The sequence below is a fragment of the Numida meleagris genome, chromosome 2 (genome assembly GCF_002078875.1).
Source record: "Numida meleagris isolate 19003 breed g44 Domestic line chromosome 2, NumMel1.0, whole genome shotgun sequence".
NCBI classification, from domain to species: domain Eukaryota; kingdom Metazoa; phylum Chordata; class Aves; order Galliformes; family Numididae; genus Numida; species Numida meleagris.
In genome coordinates, this window is record NC_034410.1 from 12,320,967 (window position 1) to 12,342,100 (window position 21,134).

Genomic DNA, 21,134 nt, shown 5'->3' on the forward strand with positions numbered 1-21,134 from the left:
GTAACATGACTCAAAACAAATAAAGGAGCCAGCCAAAATGTATCTCTACAGATCTACACAGGTGCGTGGTCACTCATTGGCAGTGATGTCCAGGAGGGGTGCACGAAATTAAGTTGTACTACAGAAGCTGTAATCCTGCAGTCTCCCCACCCTTAATTCTGCCACTCACGTGGGAAGACGAAGAGGAAAGAAACTCCTCCTCCACAGGCCTCACATGCCAGAGTCCAATTCCTCACCCCACACGACCCTTTCTTCAAACCCTCTGACCTCGTGCAGCTCCCAGTCCTTCCAACGCCAGCAGCCAAGCCCCAGATCTCCCAGGGGCAGCTCCCTCCCTCCCAGTCCTGTCCTGCACAGCTCTGCCCTGAAATGCCACCACCTTGCCCCCAGCTCAGCACCCAGGGCCTGGCTTTCTGCCCTTTCATAGCCCTGCTGCTGGCACTGCATCTTGGCTGCTGCAGCCCCCTGGAGCCTCTTCTTGCCACTAACAGCCTTAGTTCCTGTGCTGAAAGGGACCCGAAGCTGCATCTCCCTCCACATCCCTGAAAGGCTGCACTTAAGAAAATTCATGTGCAAAGGGTTTTAGACCAAAGAATTATGAAATTCAAGAGGCAAGAGAGGGAATACCAAAGCCCCCAAATCATTTTCCACAATCATTTTTCAGTTACTAACTAAAGAAACTTGAGGAAATGCAAGGCTGCTTCAGACAAATATCTGAATAATGCATCAGGCAATCTGCAAATCTCTTCTTCACTTCCCTCATTTTTCTTTTTAAGAAAAAATGAAGAACACATTTTGGTGATCACCAACAGCACAAGCTCCTTGGGATGTATTAGGCTAAATATATCTCTCTCATGTGAATAACTTTATAGCATAGATTTTGACTTCATTAACTATTGGATTTGAGTATGTTAAGTTCTTAAGTATGTTAAGAGTATATCTGCAACCACAGCAGAATATAAACAGATAAACAGCAGAAAATGCCCGAATATTCATTCTCACATTTTTCCCCTTACTGTACAATATGTAAAGATTAAAACACTATTAATATCATTTTTCTCTAAATGAAAAAATACATTCGTGAAACCTGAAATGAACATCTGCAGTGTCCCCCAAGGATAAGTCCATGTGGACACCACATACAAAGCTCCCCACTGCTTTGCTCTCAAGTGCCAGTGTCTCAGTACTGAATAAGGAAATGAATCTGGAGTCAATTAATTTTCATTTCAAACAGAAAACTGGAAGGAAAACGCAGAAAACAAGCATTTTCTTGGGAACAGAATAAAGTTTTTCAATTTCAGAAGTTTATTCAGATTTTCAGAATTACCTGAAATCAGGAATCCAAGTTCTCTTATTAGAACTTATCCAAAGCAAGTACCCAATTGAATGCTGAAGCACAAGGATTTCAGCTGCTAGAACTCAAGAACCCTAATTGTTGCTTTCTTGTGAGATACACAATACTAAGAGTTTGATTCCTCATGAACCTAAAATCAGAGTAATATCCTTCGCTCATCCTATTCGCTGCCACTACAGCGTGATATGACTAAACAAATTTACTGCTTCAAAAACTAAACTCTATGAAAGTTGCCTAATAATGATTGAGAAATACGTATACATATCCAGGATATAATACAGGTTCAAGTAAACATACACACACACACACACACACACACACACATATATATCAAACCCACCATTTGATGGTATACTTGAGGTTTGGTTGACTGACTGTGCTGTCATCCAGGAAAATAGTGGAGCAGGAACTGTATTTTCTTCTCAGCTGTCCAGGAGGATGCTATGAAAAACACACAAAAGAACAATAGCAATTACGTAATACCAAAGCATTTTTCTGAGGAGATGTAAGAATTTTGAGAAAATAAACTTTTTCTGTCTCTCACAATGACACACACAGTAATGTGATCATGTTTTGAAGCAGTTCGGAAAGTTCAAAAATAATTACCACTGTAGAAAACACAACAACTCCTGCCTGAGCTTTGCCTAATGCTTTCTCCAAGCCTTAGTCTCTCCTCTTTCCCTCTTTCTCCCTCCTCCTCCCCAAAACACCACAAAAATCTTTGTGCAGAATTACTCAAATCAAACACATAGATTTATAAAGAAAATACAAACAAGTCCTATGCTCCTGTACTTATTACAAAAGAACAAGTGGAAATCTGAAGAAGATACCACATAAGAGATGAAGACTGGTTTAGAAACAGGTGCAAAACAACACTTAGAGAAAAGAGAATTTAAACAAACAAAAAACAGAATGAAAGAGGGTAAAAAAATCATTGCAGTGGAACCATTAAAAACTAAAAAAATAACAGGGAAAACTCAAAAATTAGTTCACTAGAATAGACTGTTATAGACAGGAAGAAAAACCATAAAAATACATATGAGAAAGTCATATGCAAAAAAAAAAAATACATAAGATCTCATAACTGAAGAAGTTTAAGAGATTTCAATCATACTTCTGCACTACTGTAAAAATACATTGGAAAGAACAGCCACAAATGGCATTTGACAACACTGCTTATTTCAGAAGACTTTTTATTGAGACCTCCTTCAGCAGCTTAGAGCAGCCAGCACTCAGCAGTCTAAAGAGAATTACTTCATCACACCTGCTAATAGCTCTAAGTCATTAATGCTGTTTGATTTTATCCTTACTTCTTCTACTTAAACTAGTAAATAACTTAAGCAAGAAGAGCCCCTGTCATGGAAATGAGGGCAAGAGAAATTACACACTCAGAGCAGGACAGATTTAAAATTCAGCTGGCACACCTACATGAAAATTTTAATTTGCCTTACAATTAATCTTGTTTCCACAGCTTCAGTTGAGTGCCCAATGTCAGTATCTCCAGTGGAATGCACGGAGATTTACCAGCTCAGAGTAACTCAGCACCAAGGATATGGGGCCATCTTAGTACATCTTCCCTTGCCTAATTCCAAAATAGGTATTATTAAAAACTCCAGCACTCCACACCGTCTCACTAACATTTTGTGTATTCATTACATTCAGAACAGACAGAACAGACTTTGTAAATCTATATGCATCTGAGTCATCTTCCTTTCTATTTTTCCCAACCATGAGCAAAAGAACATTCAAAGTATTCTGACAGTTGAAAAAAAAATCATTTTCTGAAGCTCTCACAATTGTAGCAATGTTACGTTAAAATGATTTCAAAGTTCACCATCAAGGTGAAGTTCACCATCAGGTTGCCCAGTCTGACCAGTACATTTGTAGGCTGAACAATCTTTCTTGCAAATAAAAGCTTAATGAAAAAATGAAAGAGATTTTACCCCCTCTAAAATTCTCCAGGAGTTGGGAAACTTACTTTGTAATACTTTGGAAGCTCACAATCCATCTGCCTTCCAATGCTTGTGTGCTAAGCACGGCCAACAGAAACAGAAAACTTAGAAGCACTGGAAGTGTTAATGCCAACAAATGTATTATCTAGCATTTATATGTACAGGGAAAATTGTTAAGGTTCTGGTGATTTATAGCTTTTATTCTACCATAGTTTTGTTCATATTTCTGGATTGGTTGGGAAAAAAAAGAAAAAAAGAAAGGAAAGCTATGAACATAGCATCATAAAAAAAAAGCACATGAGAAGTTCTAATTCTACAGTTTAAGTGTAAATGTTTTTTATAGGTGTAGATACAATTTATGATGAACAGACCTGGTCCATCTAAAACAAACATGAGAAAACCAGGAAAGAACTCCATATCAACATCACTATCAGATTTAAATTTTCTTACACAAACAGAACTTCAACATCTGAGGCATGCCAGTGATTAGAGGCATACACCTTATTTCTGAAACTACCACATCACAGACCTCTCCACGGTTCTCAGTCCATATTATGCTTCATTAGGCTTTGAACTTCTCACATCTCAGAAAAGTCTGTAGTGTCTCATGCCTCACTACCCAATCGTAACCACTTGGCAGTAAGGGACACTTCCCCCAGTCTGAAAAATGGTTCCGAGTGTAACCCTGCTGTCTTGGGTACACATGCACATTTTTGCCACGTGAATAACTAACCTATCGATAAAGCAACGTTCCCAACTTCTACTGATGTCCAGATGCAACCATATGGTAAGCCAGATAACAGATTTCATGCCTTTTCCAAATTAATGGAAAGTGTATTCAGCTTCATATTCTAGCCTGACTAGACTAGAAGAAATCTAAAGTCACAAAGCCCTGTCTCTTCTGAACCTCCATAAAATGCTGCACGTGAACCTTCTCCATTCTTGAAAAGAATCAGCTCAGTATCCAGTACTATCCTACACAGAAACCCAATTCAGCGTTCATTTCAATGGAGTAAGTCCACCCAAAATTGCACAGAAGGCTCACATTTCAAATCCATCAAAAGCTGACTACAAAAATCTTCCATTTATACAAGTCATAGAGACTATAACAGATAGAAATCAGAAGAACTGAGACAGAGTATAAAGCCTTTCAAGAAATGAGCCAAATTCTGTATTAGTTGGTTCCTCCTCATCTTCTGTCCCACCATTAAGGCTGACAAGTGAGAAAGAAAGGGTAGATACAGTTCCTACAGTAAGCCTTCATATGGAACCATGACAGTGAGCACACATGCAGAGCCTTGACAACCTCTGCTATTACAAATAATTACAAAAGCATCTCATTGATAGGGAGTGGGATCCTCACTTATATGTGTTATAACTTGCACTAGTAGTATTTCGTCCTCAAAGTGTGATTCAGAAGATATCATGCTTTTTTACTTCAGCAAGACTTCTGACTTTATCTTACACAGGGCAAAACGAGGATAGCATGGTAGGCAAAAACTGCTTGGAAGGCTGTACTCTGGTTACACAAAGATCACTTCCTAATTGGAAGGCTGAAGTAAGCGAGAGTCCACAGAGGTCTTGAATACTCAGTATTAAATACTGGGCAATAACTTCGATAACAGAATCAAAGCATTCTCAACTGAATTTACAGATGGCATTAACTTGGAGAACAAAACATGTATTAGAAAGCAAAGTTATAGTCCAGAACAATCCTGACAAACCTGGGAAGTAGTCTGCACAAAAATACAGTCCTGACATCTATTAAGAACAGATGTAAGGCTATACACTTTAGAGAAGAGCCATCTGTCTAAATATAATATGGCAAACAACTGTTGAGGCTTTCATCAGAAAGGATGTACAGATCACATGACAACAAATACATTCTTGTAAAAAAAAAAGAGAGAAAATATCATGTGGGATTTATAAATAGAGTTACCATATGTACAACAGGATGGAGCACCCCTCCGCTTTGCTCAGATGGAATACTACGTCCAGTTTGACTACTATATTTCAAGAAAGATGAATTGATTTGATAATGAAGGGTGACTCAGCAAGATCAGTCAGAGGTTTGAACCATTTGATTTAGAAGGAATAATCGTATAAGTTTTCTTAAAGAACAAAGCAACAATATTTATTCTACATTATCTTGAAGGGAGTTACAAAGAAGAGAACATTTTTCTCCATGATCATTGATAAAGGCATGAGAAAGAGCAGCCTTACATTGAACTAGGGAAAATAAAGAATGGACCTGTAATGTTGAGAGGAGGTAATGCAAAAAATATATAGATATATATTTATTTTTTAATGGCAGGAATAGCTGAGTTCTAGCTTGAGTGACTTCAGCAACAACAGAATCTTTCCAACTGTCAGCGATGGAGAAGAGGTAAAACAAAGTATGGCCAGAACAGCTTAGATGCAGGACTCCGCTCTAAGACACAAAATCAGGCTAAACAGCCTCTTGAGATGAATTCTGGGCAGATTTTCTATCATTTTGTAATCTCTTTTGAGGGAAAGGATTCATAGGTCTTTACTCCAGAAGCAGTTGTTGTTTTCTCCTTTCAATCAAAGAAGTTTGTTAAAAATAACGACATAAAGGTTACAGTGGTAACATAATACTTTTTATATTGTGGAATTTCTTTCTTTACAGGAAAAGATGCATAATGGAAAAAATCGCTTTCTAAATTGCTAAGCTTTTGCATGTGCAACAGAACAAGCTCTAAGAGATCAAGATCCGGTGTACTTCCACTAGTAACAAGTGTCTAGCTCTTAACAGCAGTTTGGCGCTCACGCACAGCTAGTACTAAGGAAACATCACTTAATGTTTTTCCCTGTTTCATTCTGGAACCTTCCAACTTTCCAAGTCATGGTTTTGTTTTGTATTTAAGATGTTTGAACTGTATGATATACTTGACTCTTATATAACACGCATCTTATCAGTAGCAGAGTGACTTAGTTTGCCTGATGTTTGACTTTTCTTTGCAAAAGGGCATGGAAATCAAGTCAAAACCACACAAGCTCTCCAAAAATGTTTCTACATACCTGCTATGACAGAAATCACAAGGAATTCCTAACTAATTCACACTGAATATAAACAAAAGGATGAGTGCCTCTCAGGATTCATTTTAAGATCATTCCAAAATTAAATCTAAATTTGCAGGGAAAGGGGAAGCATTACTATTTTTTGATACCGTGATTGTTTCAGGGTGCTCTTGGGTAGAAATATCTAACAGAGAGGTGCGTGTCGACCAAAACCCTTACACAGAATTGACCAGAACTGGTACAAGCCAGTTCTGTCCGGGATGCTATTCAGCAACAGTAGTATGGCACTATGCCGTGACGCTCCGCAGCATTTGTCACTTGGGCACAACGCTCCTCTAATGAAGCTTCCCAGCTCTAACTCCAGAGCTGCCTTGAGCCAGTCAGCTTCCAGTTTGGCAGAGCAACTTCGGTCTTTTCCAGTACTCTTCCACCTGTCCATCAAAAGATAGCTTACAGCTTCTGTCTTAAATAATATTGGTATTGTCTCTTCCTCCATAAAAACAAGTACCTTTGTTTAGAAGTTTTAGAAGGGGCTGTTAAAACATCTCAACCCGTGGAAAATTTGAGGCCATCCAGCACCCACGTGCAGAGACATGCTCAATAGATTCAAGGCAGCAGAGACTGGCCAAAATGCAACTAGACAGAACTGGCATATAAAGCTATACAAGCCAAATTACAACAGCAAGCAGGACTGCTTCTGACTTGGAAAAGGGAGGTTCTGAACTTAGGGATCTTCTATTGCCTCAGGATATGATTTAATACTGACAAGATCTTTCAGACAAGCAACACAATTTTACAGGTCAACAAAGTGCCTCCAAAATCAATCAAGCTACAAACTGCTCTGCAAAACCCTGCATTTATTTTTATCTTACATATTTTTCTACTACAACACAACTATCTACATTTTGTGGCTAGAGCAGGGTATATTTACCTGAACAAAAGCTGGAGTAAACCACATCAACACACACTTACACTTCTCTGCCAACATCTACAATAAAAAATAATGAAATCCAGACCAACCACTCCTACATAATATCTATTGTATCTAACCAGTCTATGGCATGATTCAGCCTTGTTCTCAGTCGATTAGTCTCATCAACGTTTTGATAATGCTCAAAACTAATGCCTTTGTCTACATCCCTATTTGTAGTTTTTTTGAACTCTCAAAGCTTGTCCTTACCCATGTCAAATACAGAAAGCTCTGCTAGGTTCCACTGAGCTCCAGGAGGGCTCACCAATCTCTGGTAAACCCTTCTGCAGCACACACAGACCTCACTAAATCACAGACAAAGCACCCCGAAGAGATTAAATATTTCTTTGAACATTAAAAGTAGCTCAAAGGCTTACATTTACATATAGCTAGTGTTGTGCAATTTGACCAGAGGGACTTTTCCAGGCTCCCAGGGAAGCAACTATTACATAGTCATCTCGTAAAAGAATTTTCCCGTGCACTCACTCCACCTTAAAAGTTGTCTTTGCGTCTCCCCCTACAAATATGTCACTTCATAGAACTTATTGCCTTGAGGCTGACAGGAGAAGTTATAAAGCCTTCACCTTAGTGGACAGAAAACAGCTGAAAGATATTAGAAAAAAACCAAAAACATTTCAATTCAGCTAAGAGAGACAGAACCTAAGGATTCTAACTTACTGGAAGCCTGAAAAAGCATCCTGAACAGCATCTGTCAGGAGTGGCACTGGTACAGTGAACCTGCCAGATGGACCAGACAGTCTATAAAGGCACCTCTAGCCCTGCTGACCTGTGATCTTGCAATGGAGAGGAGCAAAGACCAGACTGAGCAATCCGTAGGAGAGCTGCAAGAGCACCTGAGAAGCCTCTAATCTACTTTCCAGTTTATCCTGTTCTTTTCTTTGAGTAAGGAATGTTAATTAAAATATCTTAAAGAATTTGGCCAGCAATAATAAACTTCTTCAATAGCTAGCCTCAGGCAGTCCACGTAATGAAAACTTCATCTCACATTTTATGTTGGGCTTTGCATTTTTCATGGATTAAAGTACCTTTCCAGACTGCGTTCCCATTTCAGTATGTACCATGTTTACTCTCATAATCACTAGCTGAAAGTATTTGATTACCAGTTGTACACATGGTAGTCTCACAATACGGAAGCAGAACAGCCTCTTGACCCACTCTGACAGGAAAATTTGGGGCTACACAGGAGCAAATAACCACATGTCATTTCAAGCATGCAAAAAGGCTTGCAGAAAGTGCTCATGCCACAGAACATACAACACAGGCCCCTCTGTTTGCTACAAGCCCCACCAGCAGATGTGCCTGTGGGAAGACTCTTCCCTGGCTGGGAATCACAGATAGTGATTGATAGCATGACTGGTACCCAGGAACTTCTCCCCAAGCTGCCGAAAAACTTTGGTCTATACACAGACATGCCCATATTTTCACTGCATATTACTGTTCATAAACACCAATTAGATTTTAAAAGCATGTATAGTCAAGGAGAAGAAAGTTCTTTGGGGAAAAAAAAATAAATCATTTTCATCTTGTCTGAATGGGAAGATTTCTAGCAAATCTTTACAAAGAAAACAACTTTTTCCTGCCCTTCTACTATCCCCTGCAAAATAAAATCAAGCAGTACAAAAAAACCTAGCCTCTGCGAGTAACAATAAAACATCCATCTTTCTCCACCCTCCCCCACTAAAAGCACAGCGCGTATCTTCCTGTTTGCTTTCCTTGTCCAGGCACAGATACCGATGCAATCTCTTCTCACTAAGAAAGGAAACGCCTCTGTCTCAGTCTGCATCTCCATCCCCCTCAGCAGCCTGACTAAGCAGACTGAAAGAAAAGACAAGTGTGCACTGAAGAAGCATTAAAGGCATAACAAAATACAACTGTCCATTTGATGGGAAAGTAATGTGCTGCAACTGTTGGGAAATTAAGATAGGCTGGAAGAAAGCAAGCACATCAGATATGCTGTCAAGTAGGTAACTCCCTCACTTTCAGCCCCTATGAAGGCAAGTGCTGCAGTTGTGCAAAGGCTTCAACACCATCCTAAAGCTGTCATCTCCCTGGGCTCTGGGGGAAAACAGAGAGATGACGGCTTCCCCACAGCACCTGCCAGCCCTGCTTTCACTCCTTCCCCTCCCAAAAAGAACAGCTGCTAGCTTCTTCCATCACACCTCCTGACAAGGTGAAGCTGAGGCTTGGAAACTGCCAGCCCGTGGCAAAGCACAGTAAATCTAAGCAGGAGCCCACTGTTCGTTTGGGCATAAAAGGGAACTCTCCAGCCAATGAAAATATGCTACAAACAAGAGCAAGCAAGAAAGGAAAATGATCACAGTGAGAAAGTGCTTTTTTAAATGCAAAACATAACAGGAAAATAAGAGCAAAATTAACTATTTGACAGAGATTTCTTGAAGCTTCCAGAAAATTATTCCAGAAAATGTCACTAATTGTTACATACAACCAAAGAGTCAATTTTAATTTCTTTTCCATTTCTCCCAGGTAACATTTTGAAGCCGTATTTGTGTAAGCTACCATTCTCATCTGCTACTATACAGGCCTAGTTAGGCAGTTAAAAAAGAAAAAGCACAATATTTATTGATACTTCTCTTGCTACCCACATTGATTGTTTGGGAGATATTCAACTTTTCCTGCAAAATAAGATACAGCACAACAGGATAAAAAAAAAAGTTTCTGGTTTTTTCCTGGTTATTTGACACAGAAAGAGAATAAATATATACAGACTTACAAAAGAAATACATCTCCATCAACATACAAAAGAAAAAAGATGATATTATGAAAAAAACACAAGTGAGTGCTAAGTTATGGTGAGGAGTTCTTACAGAAAGAAAATAACACTCCAAAATGTATGTCTTCCACTTGCTCCCTTAAGAGCAGATGTGGGGACTTCGCATCAAAGGAAACAGGTGAGCAGCAATAGCTCCTGTTAGAAATGCCCTTAACATACACAGAAAAACGGTGGAAAAGAAATGGCCAACCAGTGGAGCATGTTGTAAATCCACTTGAAATGTAAATACCACCCATGACTTATCACATACATTTGCTAAATCTAACTATTTCCTCAGACTTCTTCAACCGAGGTGGTCTGGGGAAACAAGGGAGGCTCCCTGCAGCCCACAAACCCAAACAGGGCTCGCAGCCGCGTACAGGAGGCCACAGCAACCACTTCAAAACTGGTCACCAGTTTGTGTGTCAGCTTTAGCAGATCAAATACTTAGGAGGCGCTGAATGAATACTCACAGGTGTGCTGATGTCACCCATTTCTCAAAACATCTCACTTAAGTTGCTAACAAATATCACAGGCCACACTTGAAAATACCGGTTATCTTTGAATACTGGCTAAGAATGTAACTAACTTGTACAGGGCCGTGCACCAAACTGTAGGAAGGACTTCAGCTTCATAAGGCTGATGTTTTTTTACCAGCTTTGTAATTCAGGAGAGGTACTTTGTAAGTACAAAGAAGTCAGATTTTAGTAGTAAACCAGATTGAGAGAAGCTTATATCACTGCAAGCTTAGCTAATGCTTTAAATGATACTTAAAAAATGGAAATAAAAAATGGTATATTCCCTAGGGCATCAAATGCATAAGCTGCTACATCCAGTCCCCAACAATGCAACTCCTCAGTGACATGATCATCCTTCCCCTTTCTGCAACAAGCCCGGCGCTGCCTAAAAACATTTTATATCAGAGTTTGCAGCAGTTAGCTCATAGCAGAATTTGTGAGTTACGTCTGTTCAGTCTGCCATAGGAATCTGCCCTCAGTCTACTTAATGCAGTACATGGCATGAAAAGATTCTGGGACACATAAGAATGTTACCCACGTGGCAAGGTGGCTTGTCACAGACACTCTGTCAATACTTTGATTTGCAGTGCCTATATGCACCTATTTTTGCTTTCAAGACTCCAAGTTCAAGGCTAAAAAGCCTGCTGGAAATGGCTGAACATACATTATTAAGTCTACAGCACACTAACTTTACAGTTTCATAACAATACAATTACAATACAAGCTACTCTCACATGCACTGTAAACAGTAGAAATGTTTCAGAGATGAATGGGGTGGGAAGCACAGACAGTATCTGCTGATCTGGTGCAGCCATCTCTGCAGATTGTATAAACTTCATAGTATTTCATGACTTTCTCAGAATCTTGGGAAACTGTGAAAACCTCAGCTTGCTTTTAAAGCTAGGCCATAGTTTCAGAAACACTAAATCAGCACAAACCTGTTCTGTACCGACATGAAGCTATCCTGCTTTGTCACCCCACTCAGCTGCTCATTTCTGCCTCTGTGCCACCCTCCCTTTGTGTGGGTGCAAACACTGATATAAATTGCATTGAGGAACAAACACATTTTTGCTTTTTGCTATGCTGAATCTGCTTGCACTCATACCCTAAACCAGGTTAGCCACAGCTGCACAAGCATCAGCACCAACACAAGAGGAGGGAAGGAGAGCAGAGGCTAGAAACCAAATCCCACTCTTTCAGCAGCTGCACGAGCTTAAAAATGACTCGTGAAATTATGGATTATAGTTCCAGATAGAGAAAAATTTGAGAACTTCTCCCCCATTTCACTCCAAAGACAAATATAATTTGAGAAACAATGATTTCTTTCCCTCCTCCATTTTACTGGGGCATGACTCTGGGTACTTTAGCACAAGCCTTAGCTGGTTCGCTTTTGTAGTGCAAATGGTGCTAAGAGGGGAAAGACCCTGATCCTTTACCTAAAGCTGGCTACGGGTGATTTGCTCTCAGCTTCGTTGGGAATTCAGTTCAAACAGAGGAGAACTGAACTGAAAAATGCCCAGGATACATACGTGTACCAAAACCCCATGTTCACACTGAGCACATACCACATAACAAATGCACATTTACATTGCATCAGCAATGGCTGGGCACTTCAAGACTTCTGTGTGAAAACAGAATGCCACAGACTCTCTGATAACAGCAAGCTTACATAAAAATGCAGTTTAAAGTTTTGTGATTTTTTATTTGGATCAATTTTGAACATCATACCAATGTCTGCAGCTCTTCATCCCAGCTAGCAGCTGCCCGCATAAACTGGTTGTGAGCGTGGCACTATCCTCAAAGCAACAGACCCATTCCACTAGCTCAGTAGCTGAGACCTATGCTTCTGGATCCTGATGCAGAACAGACTTCTGAAGCACCAGCATCCTCTCACCAACATGGAAATCATGTGTGAAAACTCTTATTTACTGCATAATATAGACAACAAGGAGAAAGCTGCGTAGCGAGGCATTTTCACTTACGTGGTTTATATAGAGACTCTTGCGTTTTTCTCTCACTGCAAAAACACAAAATATGATAGAAATATTACATGACTATTTTTCCTGATTAAGCTTCTTATATACCATATATAATAAAAAGAACAGGAGGCTATCTACGTACGACATTGTCATTGCTCTTGCACTAACCACGTATACTTATATATCAAATACAGAATAAACACGTATTTGTATGTTTAAAGGCATTTACGCTCACTAGTGTGGTGATGGATTAAAATTCTCATCCATTTGGGTATTCACTAGGCATTGGTACACATGGGAAGGTTAACAGCAGTAAGCTACAGCCCAAGTCAGCAATGGATCAGCCACCCCTCACCAGAGATCTCTGCAGGCACTCTGCATCGTGAGTGCCTTTGTGCAAGGTACTTTGCTGCACAGTGACCTACACTATCTTGCAGGCATGAAAGCACCTAAACAGCTACCACAAGGAGTTAGCAAATTCTCATCAAAGCTTACTGTACACTAACTCCCATCAAAGTGCCTTGAAAACATATATGCATTATCCCACTGCCTTCTCTAATGGTAAGGTGCAAGCCTGAAACTATTACTCAGGTCAGATGTAACAATGGAAGTTGGTGAGTAGAACTAGACATCACAAGCAAGGGTTGCAAGTCAAGGCCAGAGCGATCAGCCAAAATACTTAGTAAACAGCAGTAACAAGGGAGACATGTATAGTCTTAAATATCAGGCAAATGTTTATTACAGTCGATGAAATATATTGTATTTAAATTTTTCAGCACTTTCCCAATTAACTCACCCCATAGAGCCTGTGGAGCTCCCTTCCCATGAAAATACCAAAGCATTTGGGATACAAGTCCGGAGGGAACTAATACATAAATCAAACCGTAGGATTAAAGTAATAATGGTTTCATGCTGTAGATGATTAAATGCACTCTGGTGCACTATGATTTGAAAGCTATGCAACCCAATGCACTTAGCAAAATAAGAGTGTTTGCAATGGTGGGATAGCCTGTCCATTCCCTGTTGGATGAGAAGCCATTACTTGTGATTTTTTTTTTTTTAAAAGCAAGCAATCTAACATAAACAAGGCTGCACGTGTGGATACTGTGAAATAACTGTTTAATGCAGACATAAAACAAAAATAAAGTAAGAAAATACTTTAAAAAATCCTTACATAATTTTCCTCCCAGGGAGCAGAAAGGAGAATCACACATGACAGATGTTAGCCATGTCACTTAGTACATGCTCAGATCCACAGTTATGGACATTGTATAGGAGACAGAATAAAACAGGAACAGCAGGAGAAATCAGATTGTCGAGCAAATAGTTAAACTGCTTGAAATCCTGCTAAAACACTGCACTACACTTAAGTTCCATACACTGCATTTACAACCAGCAAAAGACATAAGTAATCTAAAGGGAAACAACAAAATGATAGTAGGTACTTCTAAGAATAGAGAAAGTATTTGTCAAGCATTGCATATTGCAATATACAGGCAGTAAACAATTCTGATATGTTGCATGTAAACCTAATAGAGTACGTAAGTGAAAATTAACAGCTATTAACTGTGACATTTCAAACACAGTTAAATATTTAACTGACAACAATCACAATTAATTCCTCAAACAAAACTATTATGGACAAAATCCAATAAACACAGTCTGCACATAAACTCCAAATCTCATTTTTATACGCCTTACTTCCCTGTCTCAGACTTTATCTTCTGCATTTTCCCTTGTACCCATTACACTATTCCATTCCCTATAAAAGTACTATTATTTGCCAAAGCGAGAATATCACTTAGAGCTCTTTCTTACTGCTATTTCCTATTTCCAGAAAAACATACTAGTGTATTTATACACACCCTTCACTTCTGCCTGTTCAAACACTGCTTTGTGCTGCACATTCTTCCAAGCACCACCTTGACCCTCTTTCCCTTCTTTTTCCCATATAATATAAATTCCATTAGCTTTCATTGTCCAGTGAGGGACTACAAGAAAGCAGCTGTGCCTTCATGCTTCTGGACCATTCCACCACAGGCTAAGGCTCAACTCTTTCCAGAACATACGCCAGTGGGAAATGCAGCACGGTAGGAACCCATTTTGCCACAACTGCTCTCTTTTGTGCTCACAACCCTCCCCTTAGACAAAAGGATTGACAATTACTGCAAGAAGCAGAAAGCCATTTCTGCCAGTCTTCCACTAGAAGTGTTGTAAAGAGGTAAGTCTCTGGTTTTTGGCTCCAGTGAGTTTAGAGATGTTTTGCACTGCTCACATGGCACGGTATGGTCTTCAGCAGACTGCAGACTGTAGCTTTATAATTAACCATCACTTTGAAGCATGAACTCCTAACTGCAACTCTGGGTTTTTGACTTTCAGTGATGGGTTTTGGATGAAATGAAGCTGAACAGATTTATAGTCACAGTTTAAACAATTTAACGAAGAAACTCATGTTTTCTAACATTTTTAAAACTTGAAAATCGGAATGGAATTCTTCAAGTTGAGATGGATATCTGAGATGCTGCCAAACATTCTTAATTTTCCTCATTTCCTATTTCTGCAGGCACTTTCTATTGTTATTGTTGAACTTTTGCTAGAGTAGACAAACATATTATCCTGAAATAAAAAGGAGTCGGGAAATACACATGCATGCATAAATTCATGTGTGTGAATAAACATGTATGCATTTTTCATTGAGCTGTAACATAAATCTCATCTGTGTAATTTCTAAAGAAAACCTTAACGTTACCCATATCAGCATAGAGGACAAAATCATTGAGGATTACATCGATTAAGATATCTCCCATTTTGTTTGCAGATCATTTTATTTTGTCTTGTCTGAGAAACAGGAAACTCATCCTCATTAACAATAAAAATAAAATGTACCCTAATTCACATCTATTCAGAATCAAATAAATATGGTTTCAAAATGTGCTTTGTCTAAAGCCAATTGTTACATTCGTGTTGCAAAAATTTAGCCAATAAACTCCACGTGTAAAAATGTAAGTCAGGAAAAGAGGAGAGCTGTAACCCACTTGTAGGAAAGATCATTACCAGTACCTGAAAGAGCAATAATTGCCCTCTTGCTACTATAAGGAAAGGAAGTTACACTATTGTAGCACTAATGCTTGGAAACCCTAGCCTAACCCTTGGAAACACTCTGAATAGTGCAGGCTTTTTAGTCACCTAGCTCATCCTTTTTACAGGCCAAATTCACCAAACAAGCAAGAACTGGCAGAAGGCACTCAAAGAAGATAAAGATATAAGGTGACGTCCGCTACTATCTCCCTATATGGGGAGAACCACTCATGTAAGACTCAGCACCTAGAAAACTCCCATAAAGTCTTGGAAACATTTAGAAATGCTATTTCAGTTACCTATCAAATTAATATCTATTGTGTCTTCAATTTTTTCTTTGGAGTTATTAAACTTCAGGTAATTAAGGGTACATTGAAACTGCTATGTCCCTACTATGAGGAACAGTACAGATCTAGAGGCTTAGTGTGGCATTTAAGTCACACAAAACAATGCGAAATTCAGACCATGTAACATCCAAAGATGCTATGCCCTGTTTTGTTATATTTATTGTAGTCAGCTTGTTACTATTCACTTTCACATTGCTCACAAACAGCTCAAAGAGCAGCTCCCGTGCTAAGACCACAAGATCACCAATGAGACTGTAAGAGCACAGTGTTACTAGAAAGCCAGACATGGGTTACTGGAAAGCCAAACGTGGAGCTGCCTGAAAGTTAACACTGCCAAGTCACTCTTAGTTATGGACTTGGCCCTTTCCCACTATACAAATACATAATGTACACTCAAGAGCCACAGCCAGATCCTGGGCGAAACCTGAAGTCCTAATATTGCTCAGCTCTCTAAAATAAAAATTCTAAACACCTTTAGTTCTTGATGATAAAAATATTTTCAGTTACAGTTAACTACAGGAAGGTTTGCCAACCCAACACTATATAATTATGAAGAGTGGTAGCCACATGCCCCAATTAGGTGTTTTCAGCATTGCCAGTGCAGCTCTCCCATTCTACACTGACTTTAGAACTTGGAGATCCCCTAGGCTGCACAGCAGGCTGTCAGAATACAACGCTATATACCTCAAAAAAAAAAAGAAAAACCTTTTATTTTCCCTTTAACAAGCATTCTAATGCATTTGGCATTAGGCAATATCCCTGGACAGTATGATAACTCTTAACAGCTCACCAATTGCCACAGCAGGCCCAGAGTACAGCAAAATGTTTATGATGGTGAGCTGCCCCACCAGAATGGGATGGTTCTTGGCAATACATCAGTAGGTAAATGTTCACAAAACCTTACTTCTTTTGTACAAGCCTTTGGATTTTTACCACTAAGATTAAGGATAGCTGAACAGATCTTATAACCTTGTTTTAAAAGTTTACATAAATTCACTGTTCTCACTCAAAAATACGTAGAGTTCTTCATATTACTTACACTAGCATAAGGTTTCATACACCAACTCTAGCACGGATGTAAACCATACGTGTCCAACCCACTAGTTTTATAGTTTTGTTGCCCTCATTTTTTAGTGTTTCAATAAAACATATATATAAGAACAACACGTTTTGTTACTTATATACATTAACCATATTCTATATGTTATATGTGGCCCAAGACAATTCCCCTTTAATCAATGTGCCCTGGGAAAGCCAAAAGGTTGGACACTCCTGGTGTGAATTAACTGTACAAACTGCAACAAAGAATAATCATCAGGCCTGATCAAAATTTAAGTTGTTGGAATGGAAATTTTATCTTTTTTTTTCCAACAAAATGTAATGAGAAATATGTAGCATCCACATGGGACTACACAGTCTCTAAACAAACATCGGTCTTGACAACACACTGTACTATGGAAATGTTCTCATATTCATTTTATAGATTACCAAACCAGACCAGGATGGCACATCACATCAAAAAACACACAATAAGCCACTGACAGAATCAGAGCTGAATTCAGAAGGGCAGTCTGAAGGGCAAAAGAAGTACTCAAGTAATCAACTCTTCAATCAGAACCTAAATGCATTCTCTTTGCACTAGCCAAGCTCAAAAATTAGCACAAAATATACAGCAAGTGAAAACTACATTTTTTTTCTTTTTAAGTGATGTGCTTGACACTGTAATTTACTATGTAAATCAAAAATGGCATTTACAGGTAACAGAAAGAAGGACAAAGAATTCATACAGTCAGAATTGCAATGTAGAAAATGCTTTGAAAGTCTTGGTAGAAAATAATGCCTTTTGCATCAATTATTCTCATCTACTTCTAAAACAACATGTCATACATGTCCAACAGGGAATGAAAGTGCCTGAGTAAATGGCTTCTGTTCTGCTAGGTCTATCAAGAAGTCTGCTTAACAGATGTAATTACAGAGCAATCACCTTGTCTACAAATAAAAAACCAAAAAACTCCAGACAAATATATGATTATATCAAATCCATGAGAGAAAAAGACAGAATGTTTGAGTAGGAGGTGGGTTGTTTTGTTATTAAAATCCAGAACTGAACTCATTTACAGTATCAGCTATATCAGAGGAAACTCTGGACTGCCTTCTTAGCTAATGTAAAATACTAACAAATGGTATTTCTCACAACTTTGGCCTTCTGTTCAGAGCTTTAGAAGATAAGAAAAACAAACAAACAAACAAACATAGTTGCACAGAAAATTTTGCATTTAGGGAAAATATTTTTGATTATAATAATATTAAACTTTATCCATGACAAATTGGAACTTACAATTTCAACATGACAAGACCTTCTACTACTGAGTCTGACAAAACAATAATTAATTTAGCTTCTTTCAACTCTAATACAATGCCTATGAAAGCTTCTTTTTTGGAGAGAGGGAAATTATTAAGTAGCTATCACATGCATTCTAACAAAGAGTTTAGAGATAACTGCAATAGTAAATACAGTAATAAGTTCAGTAACCTACCATCTGTTTGAGATTTACTGAGAAATATCGTACTGGCCCGTGGATGGTCTGATGGGTTGAATTCCATGTTCAAATCTGGAAAGAAACAAACAAAAAATTGCATGTTAAACATTCAAGATTATCCAGCAGTATACACAGATTTTCTTGTTCTTTTTAATAAGACCAAGTTTACACACTTAAGCAGCTATTGTAAAACAAAATCAATCTTGAAATTGATCTTGAAGCTCACTTTTTTTTTTTTTTAAAAAACTCTTCTTCACACAAGTAGCTGTTTTGGCATGCAAATTGTTTGCATCAACACAGCTTTGGGATTAGTCTTTGGTTCTAAGGGCTATTTTGCTTTCGGATAAAAACAGATAAAGCAGCCTGAGAAGGCTGCACATAACAAGACAGGAATTATCCATTTTCCTTTAGTTTCTTCCCCCATACCCTGAAGCCACTGCTAAGCAGAGGAACACAGCTTGTTATGTGTAATTATAGAAGAATGAAGTATTCTAAAGAAAATATTCAGCCCCCTGTAGATAGATAGGTTTCCATAATTAGATGTGATTAAATAAGCAGTTGTTGAAGCTAAAGGTAAACAAGTTACATCCAGGCCAGACTGTTTTAAACAATCAAGATTACTAAAGTTTAGCACTTTCTGATAATTCACATTAACATAATTCTTACTGTGATGAAAAAAAAAGTTATCAAAAATATTTACTGAGGATTTGAATCTATCATAGCATATGTGAATTTCCAGAAAAATTATTTTCCCTATCAAGATTAAAATCCCTTCAAATTTTCTTGTTCCCAAATTCCATGCTACTACTAATTCTTTTAAATTTCTTATGCCTGCATCCACTTGAAAGCATGCTGCTAAAAAAAGTACATGATTTTTTTTTATCATTTTTCTTGCTCTACCCATGTGACTACTACAATGTTAGTTCTCCTAACTCTTGATCTCTAGGTATACATTCCCTTCTTGCCACTTGACAGAGGCTTTTATGTGATACTACATATGAGCATTGGTAAGTTTGTCTTTGGTGAATAACTCAGGCTTTCTAAATTTCGTGCTCCCCTCCATCTGTGTAAAAACTCAGAACTGCGAATTAAGCCTCAGATCTGACAAAAATAGCAACAAAAGAAATATTTTTGCCCAAGGGCCAAGTTCTCCCATCAGAAACTCTTCCTTCACCACCCATCATCATGCTCCATTTTCATTCCCCTTCCATTTACAATTTTAATAGGTCTTCCCACTTTTTTTCTCCTGATCATACGCCTCTCTACAAATTTATTATCTATCTGTCCTTTTTGTCATTTATGCTCTCATGGTTTCCTTTTTGCCTCCCTGCATCTGACACCCAATAAGATCACAGAGAATATCCTGAGTTGGGAGGGTCCCATAAGGATCATCGAGTCCAACCTCAACTCCATACAGTCACCCAAAATCAAACACCCTATATCTGAGAGAGTCCAAATGCTCATTGAACTCAAGCACTCAGGGCCATGCCCACTGCCCTGGGCAGCCTGTTCCAAGCCCATCGCGCTCTGGTGCAGACCCTTTCCCTAACCACCACCTGCCCCTCCTCTGACACAGCTCCATGCCATTCTCTCGGGCCCTGTCACTGTCACAGAGAGCAGAGCTCAGCGCTGCCCTCCTCTCCCTGTGAGGAGCCGCAGCCACCACGAGGCCTGCCCTCAGCTCATCTGCTCTGGGCTGAGCAAACCCAGGGGCCTCAGCTGCTCCACTTGTGTTCTAGACTCTTCACCTGTCATTGTTGCCTTTTTGTGCAGCCTGACACATTGCTGGTATTTGGAGACCACTTTTGGGGCAAATAATGGACTTCCTACTCACTAGGAAGAACTCAGGAACACAAATGAACAATTCTTCCGTTAGAAAGGAGTCTTATTACTATTATCCAAGCCACAAAGGAAAAATACAATAAAATTTCCAGAGTAAGTCATTTTGATGCTCTGAGAAAGCATAATTCCTATCCAAGCCTAGAGGAGGTTTTAGGTAGGTCACCTTACCACTGTAAGTTCTGATTTGAAAGGACTGTCAAGTAGAAAGAATATTTTCTTATTATTTTCTGCATCTTATTTAGATACAGGGAAGAACAAAAACTACCCAGCATGATAGACACTGCTAGTGAAGACTGCTTTTCATTTCAGTTTTTTTCCGTTAAGCTGAATTCAAGATGTAAATCATTAAGCAAAGCGTAATCAGTATTTTAAAACAGCAAAATATGTTGCCTTTTATCGTCCTCTTCATTTTTATCAAACAGGACAATACATTACCATAAAGTGCATTTTTTTAAAAACCACCACAGACAGTTTTTCTGCAAAATCTTTTAAAGTACAGCAAGGCAATTTCAGCTAACAAAACAGGACTGATAAAATGCAACTGAACTCAACTGTCAAAACACTGTCCCCAGAGCAACAAGCATTCCTCTCCTTCATGCCTAGAAAATTGTCTGCTTGGGGAGTAATAACAGCCTGGTACAGGCTTACAGTCTGCTTGCAGGGCTCAAAAGAAAGGAAACCAATTGCCACATCTTGCAGTCAAGTCGCAACTATTTCAGAT

The 21,134-nt window shown here is 38.8% G+C and overlaps 1 protein-coding gene across 5 annotated transcripts in view; it reads right to left on the reverse strand.

The window, feature by feature from the left end:
- Window positions 1-21,134, reverse strand: part of CCNY (cyclin Y) — a 116,880-nt gene that overhangs the window by 29,881 nt on the left and 65,865 nt on the right. For 4 of the 5 annotated variants that reach the window (XM_021386126.1, XM_021386128.1, XM_021386130.1 and 1 more), the window contains 3 exons: window positions 18,569-18,643; window positions 12,610-12,644; window positions 1,695-1,795 (listed from right to left, as the gene is read on the reverse strand). In XM_021386126.1, the coding sequence (XP_021241801.1) occupies window positions 1,695-1,795; window positions 12,610-12,644; window positions 18,569-18,643 (211 nt within the window). The remainder of the gene's footprint in view (window positions 1-1,694; window positions 1,796-12,609; window positions 12,645-18,568; window positions 18,644-21,134) is intronic. The other variant, XM_021386131.1, reaches the window with a different exon arrangement.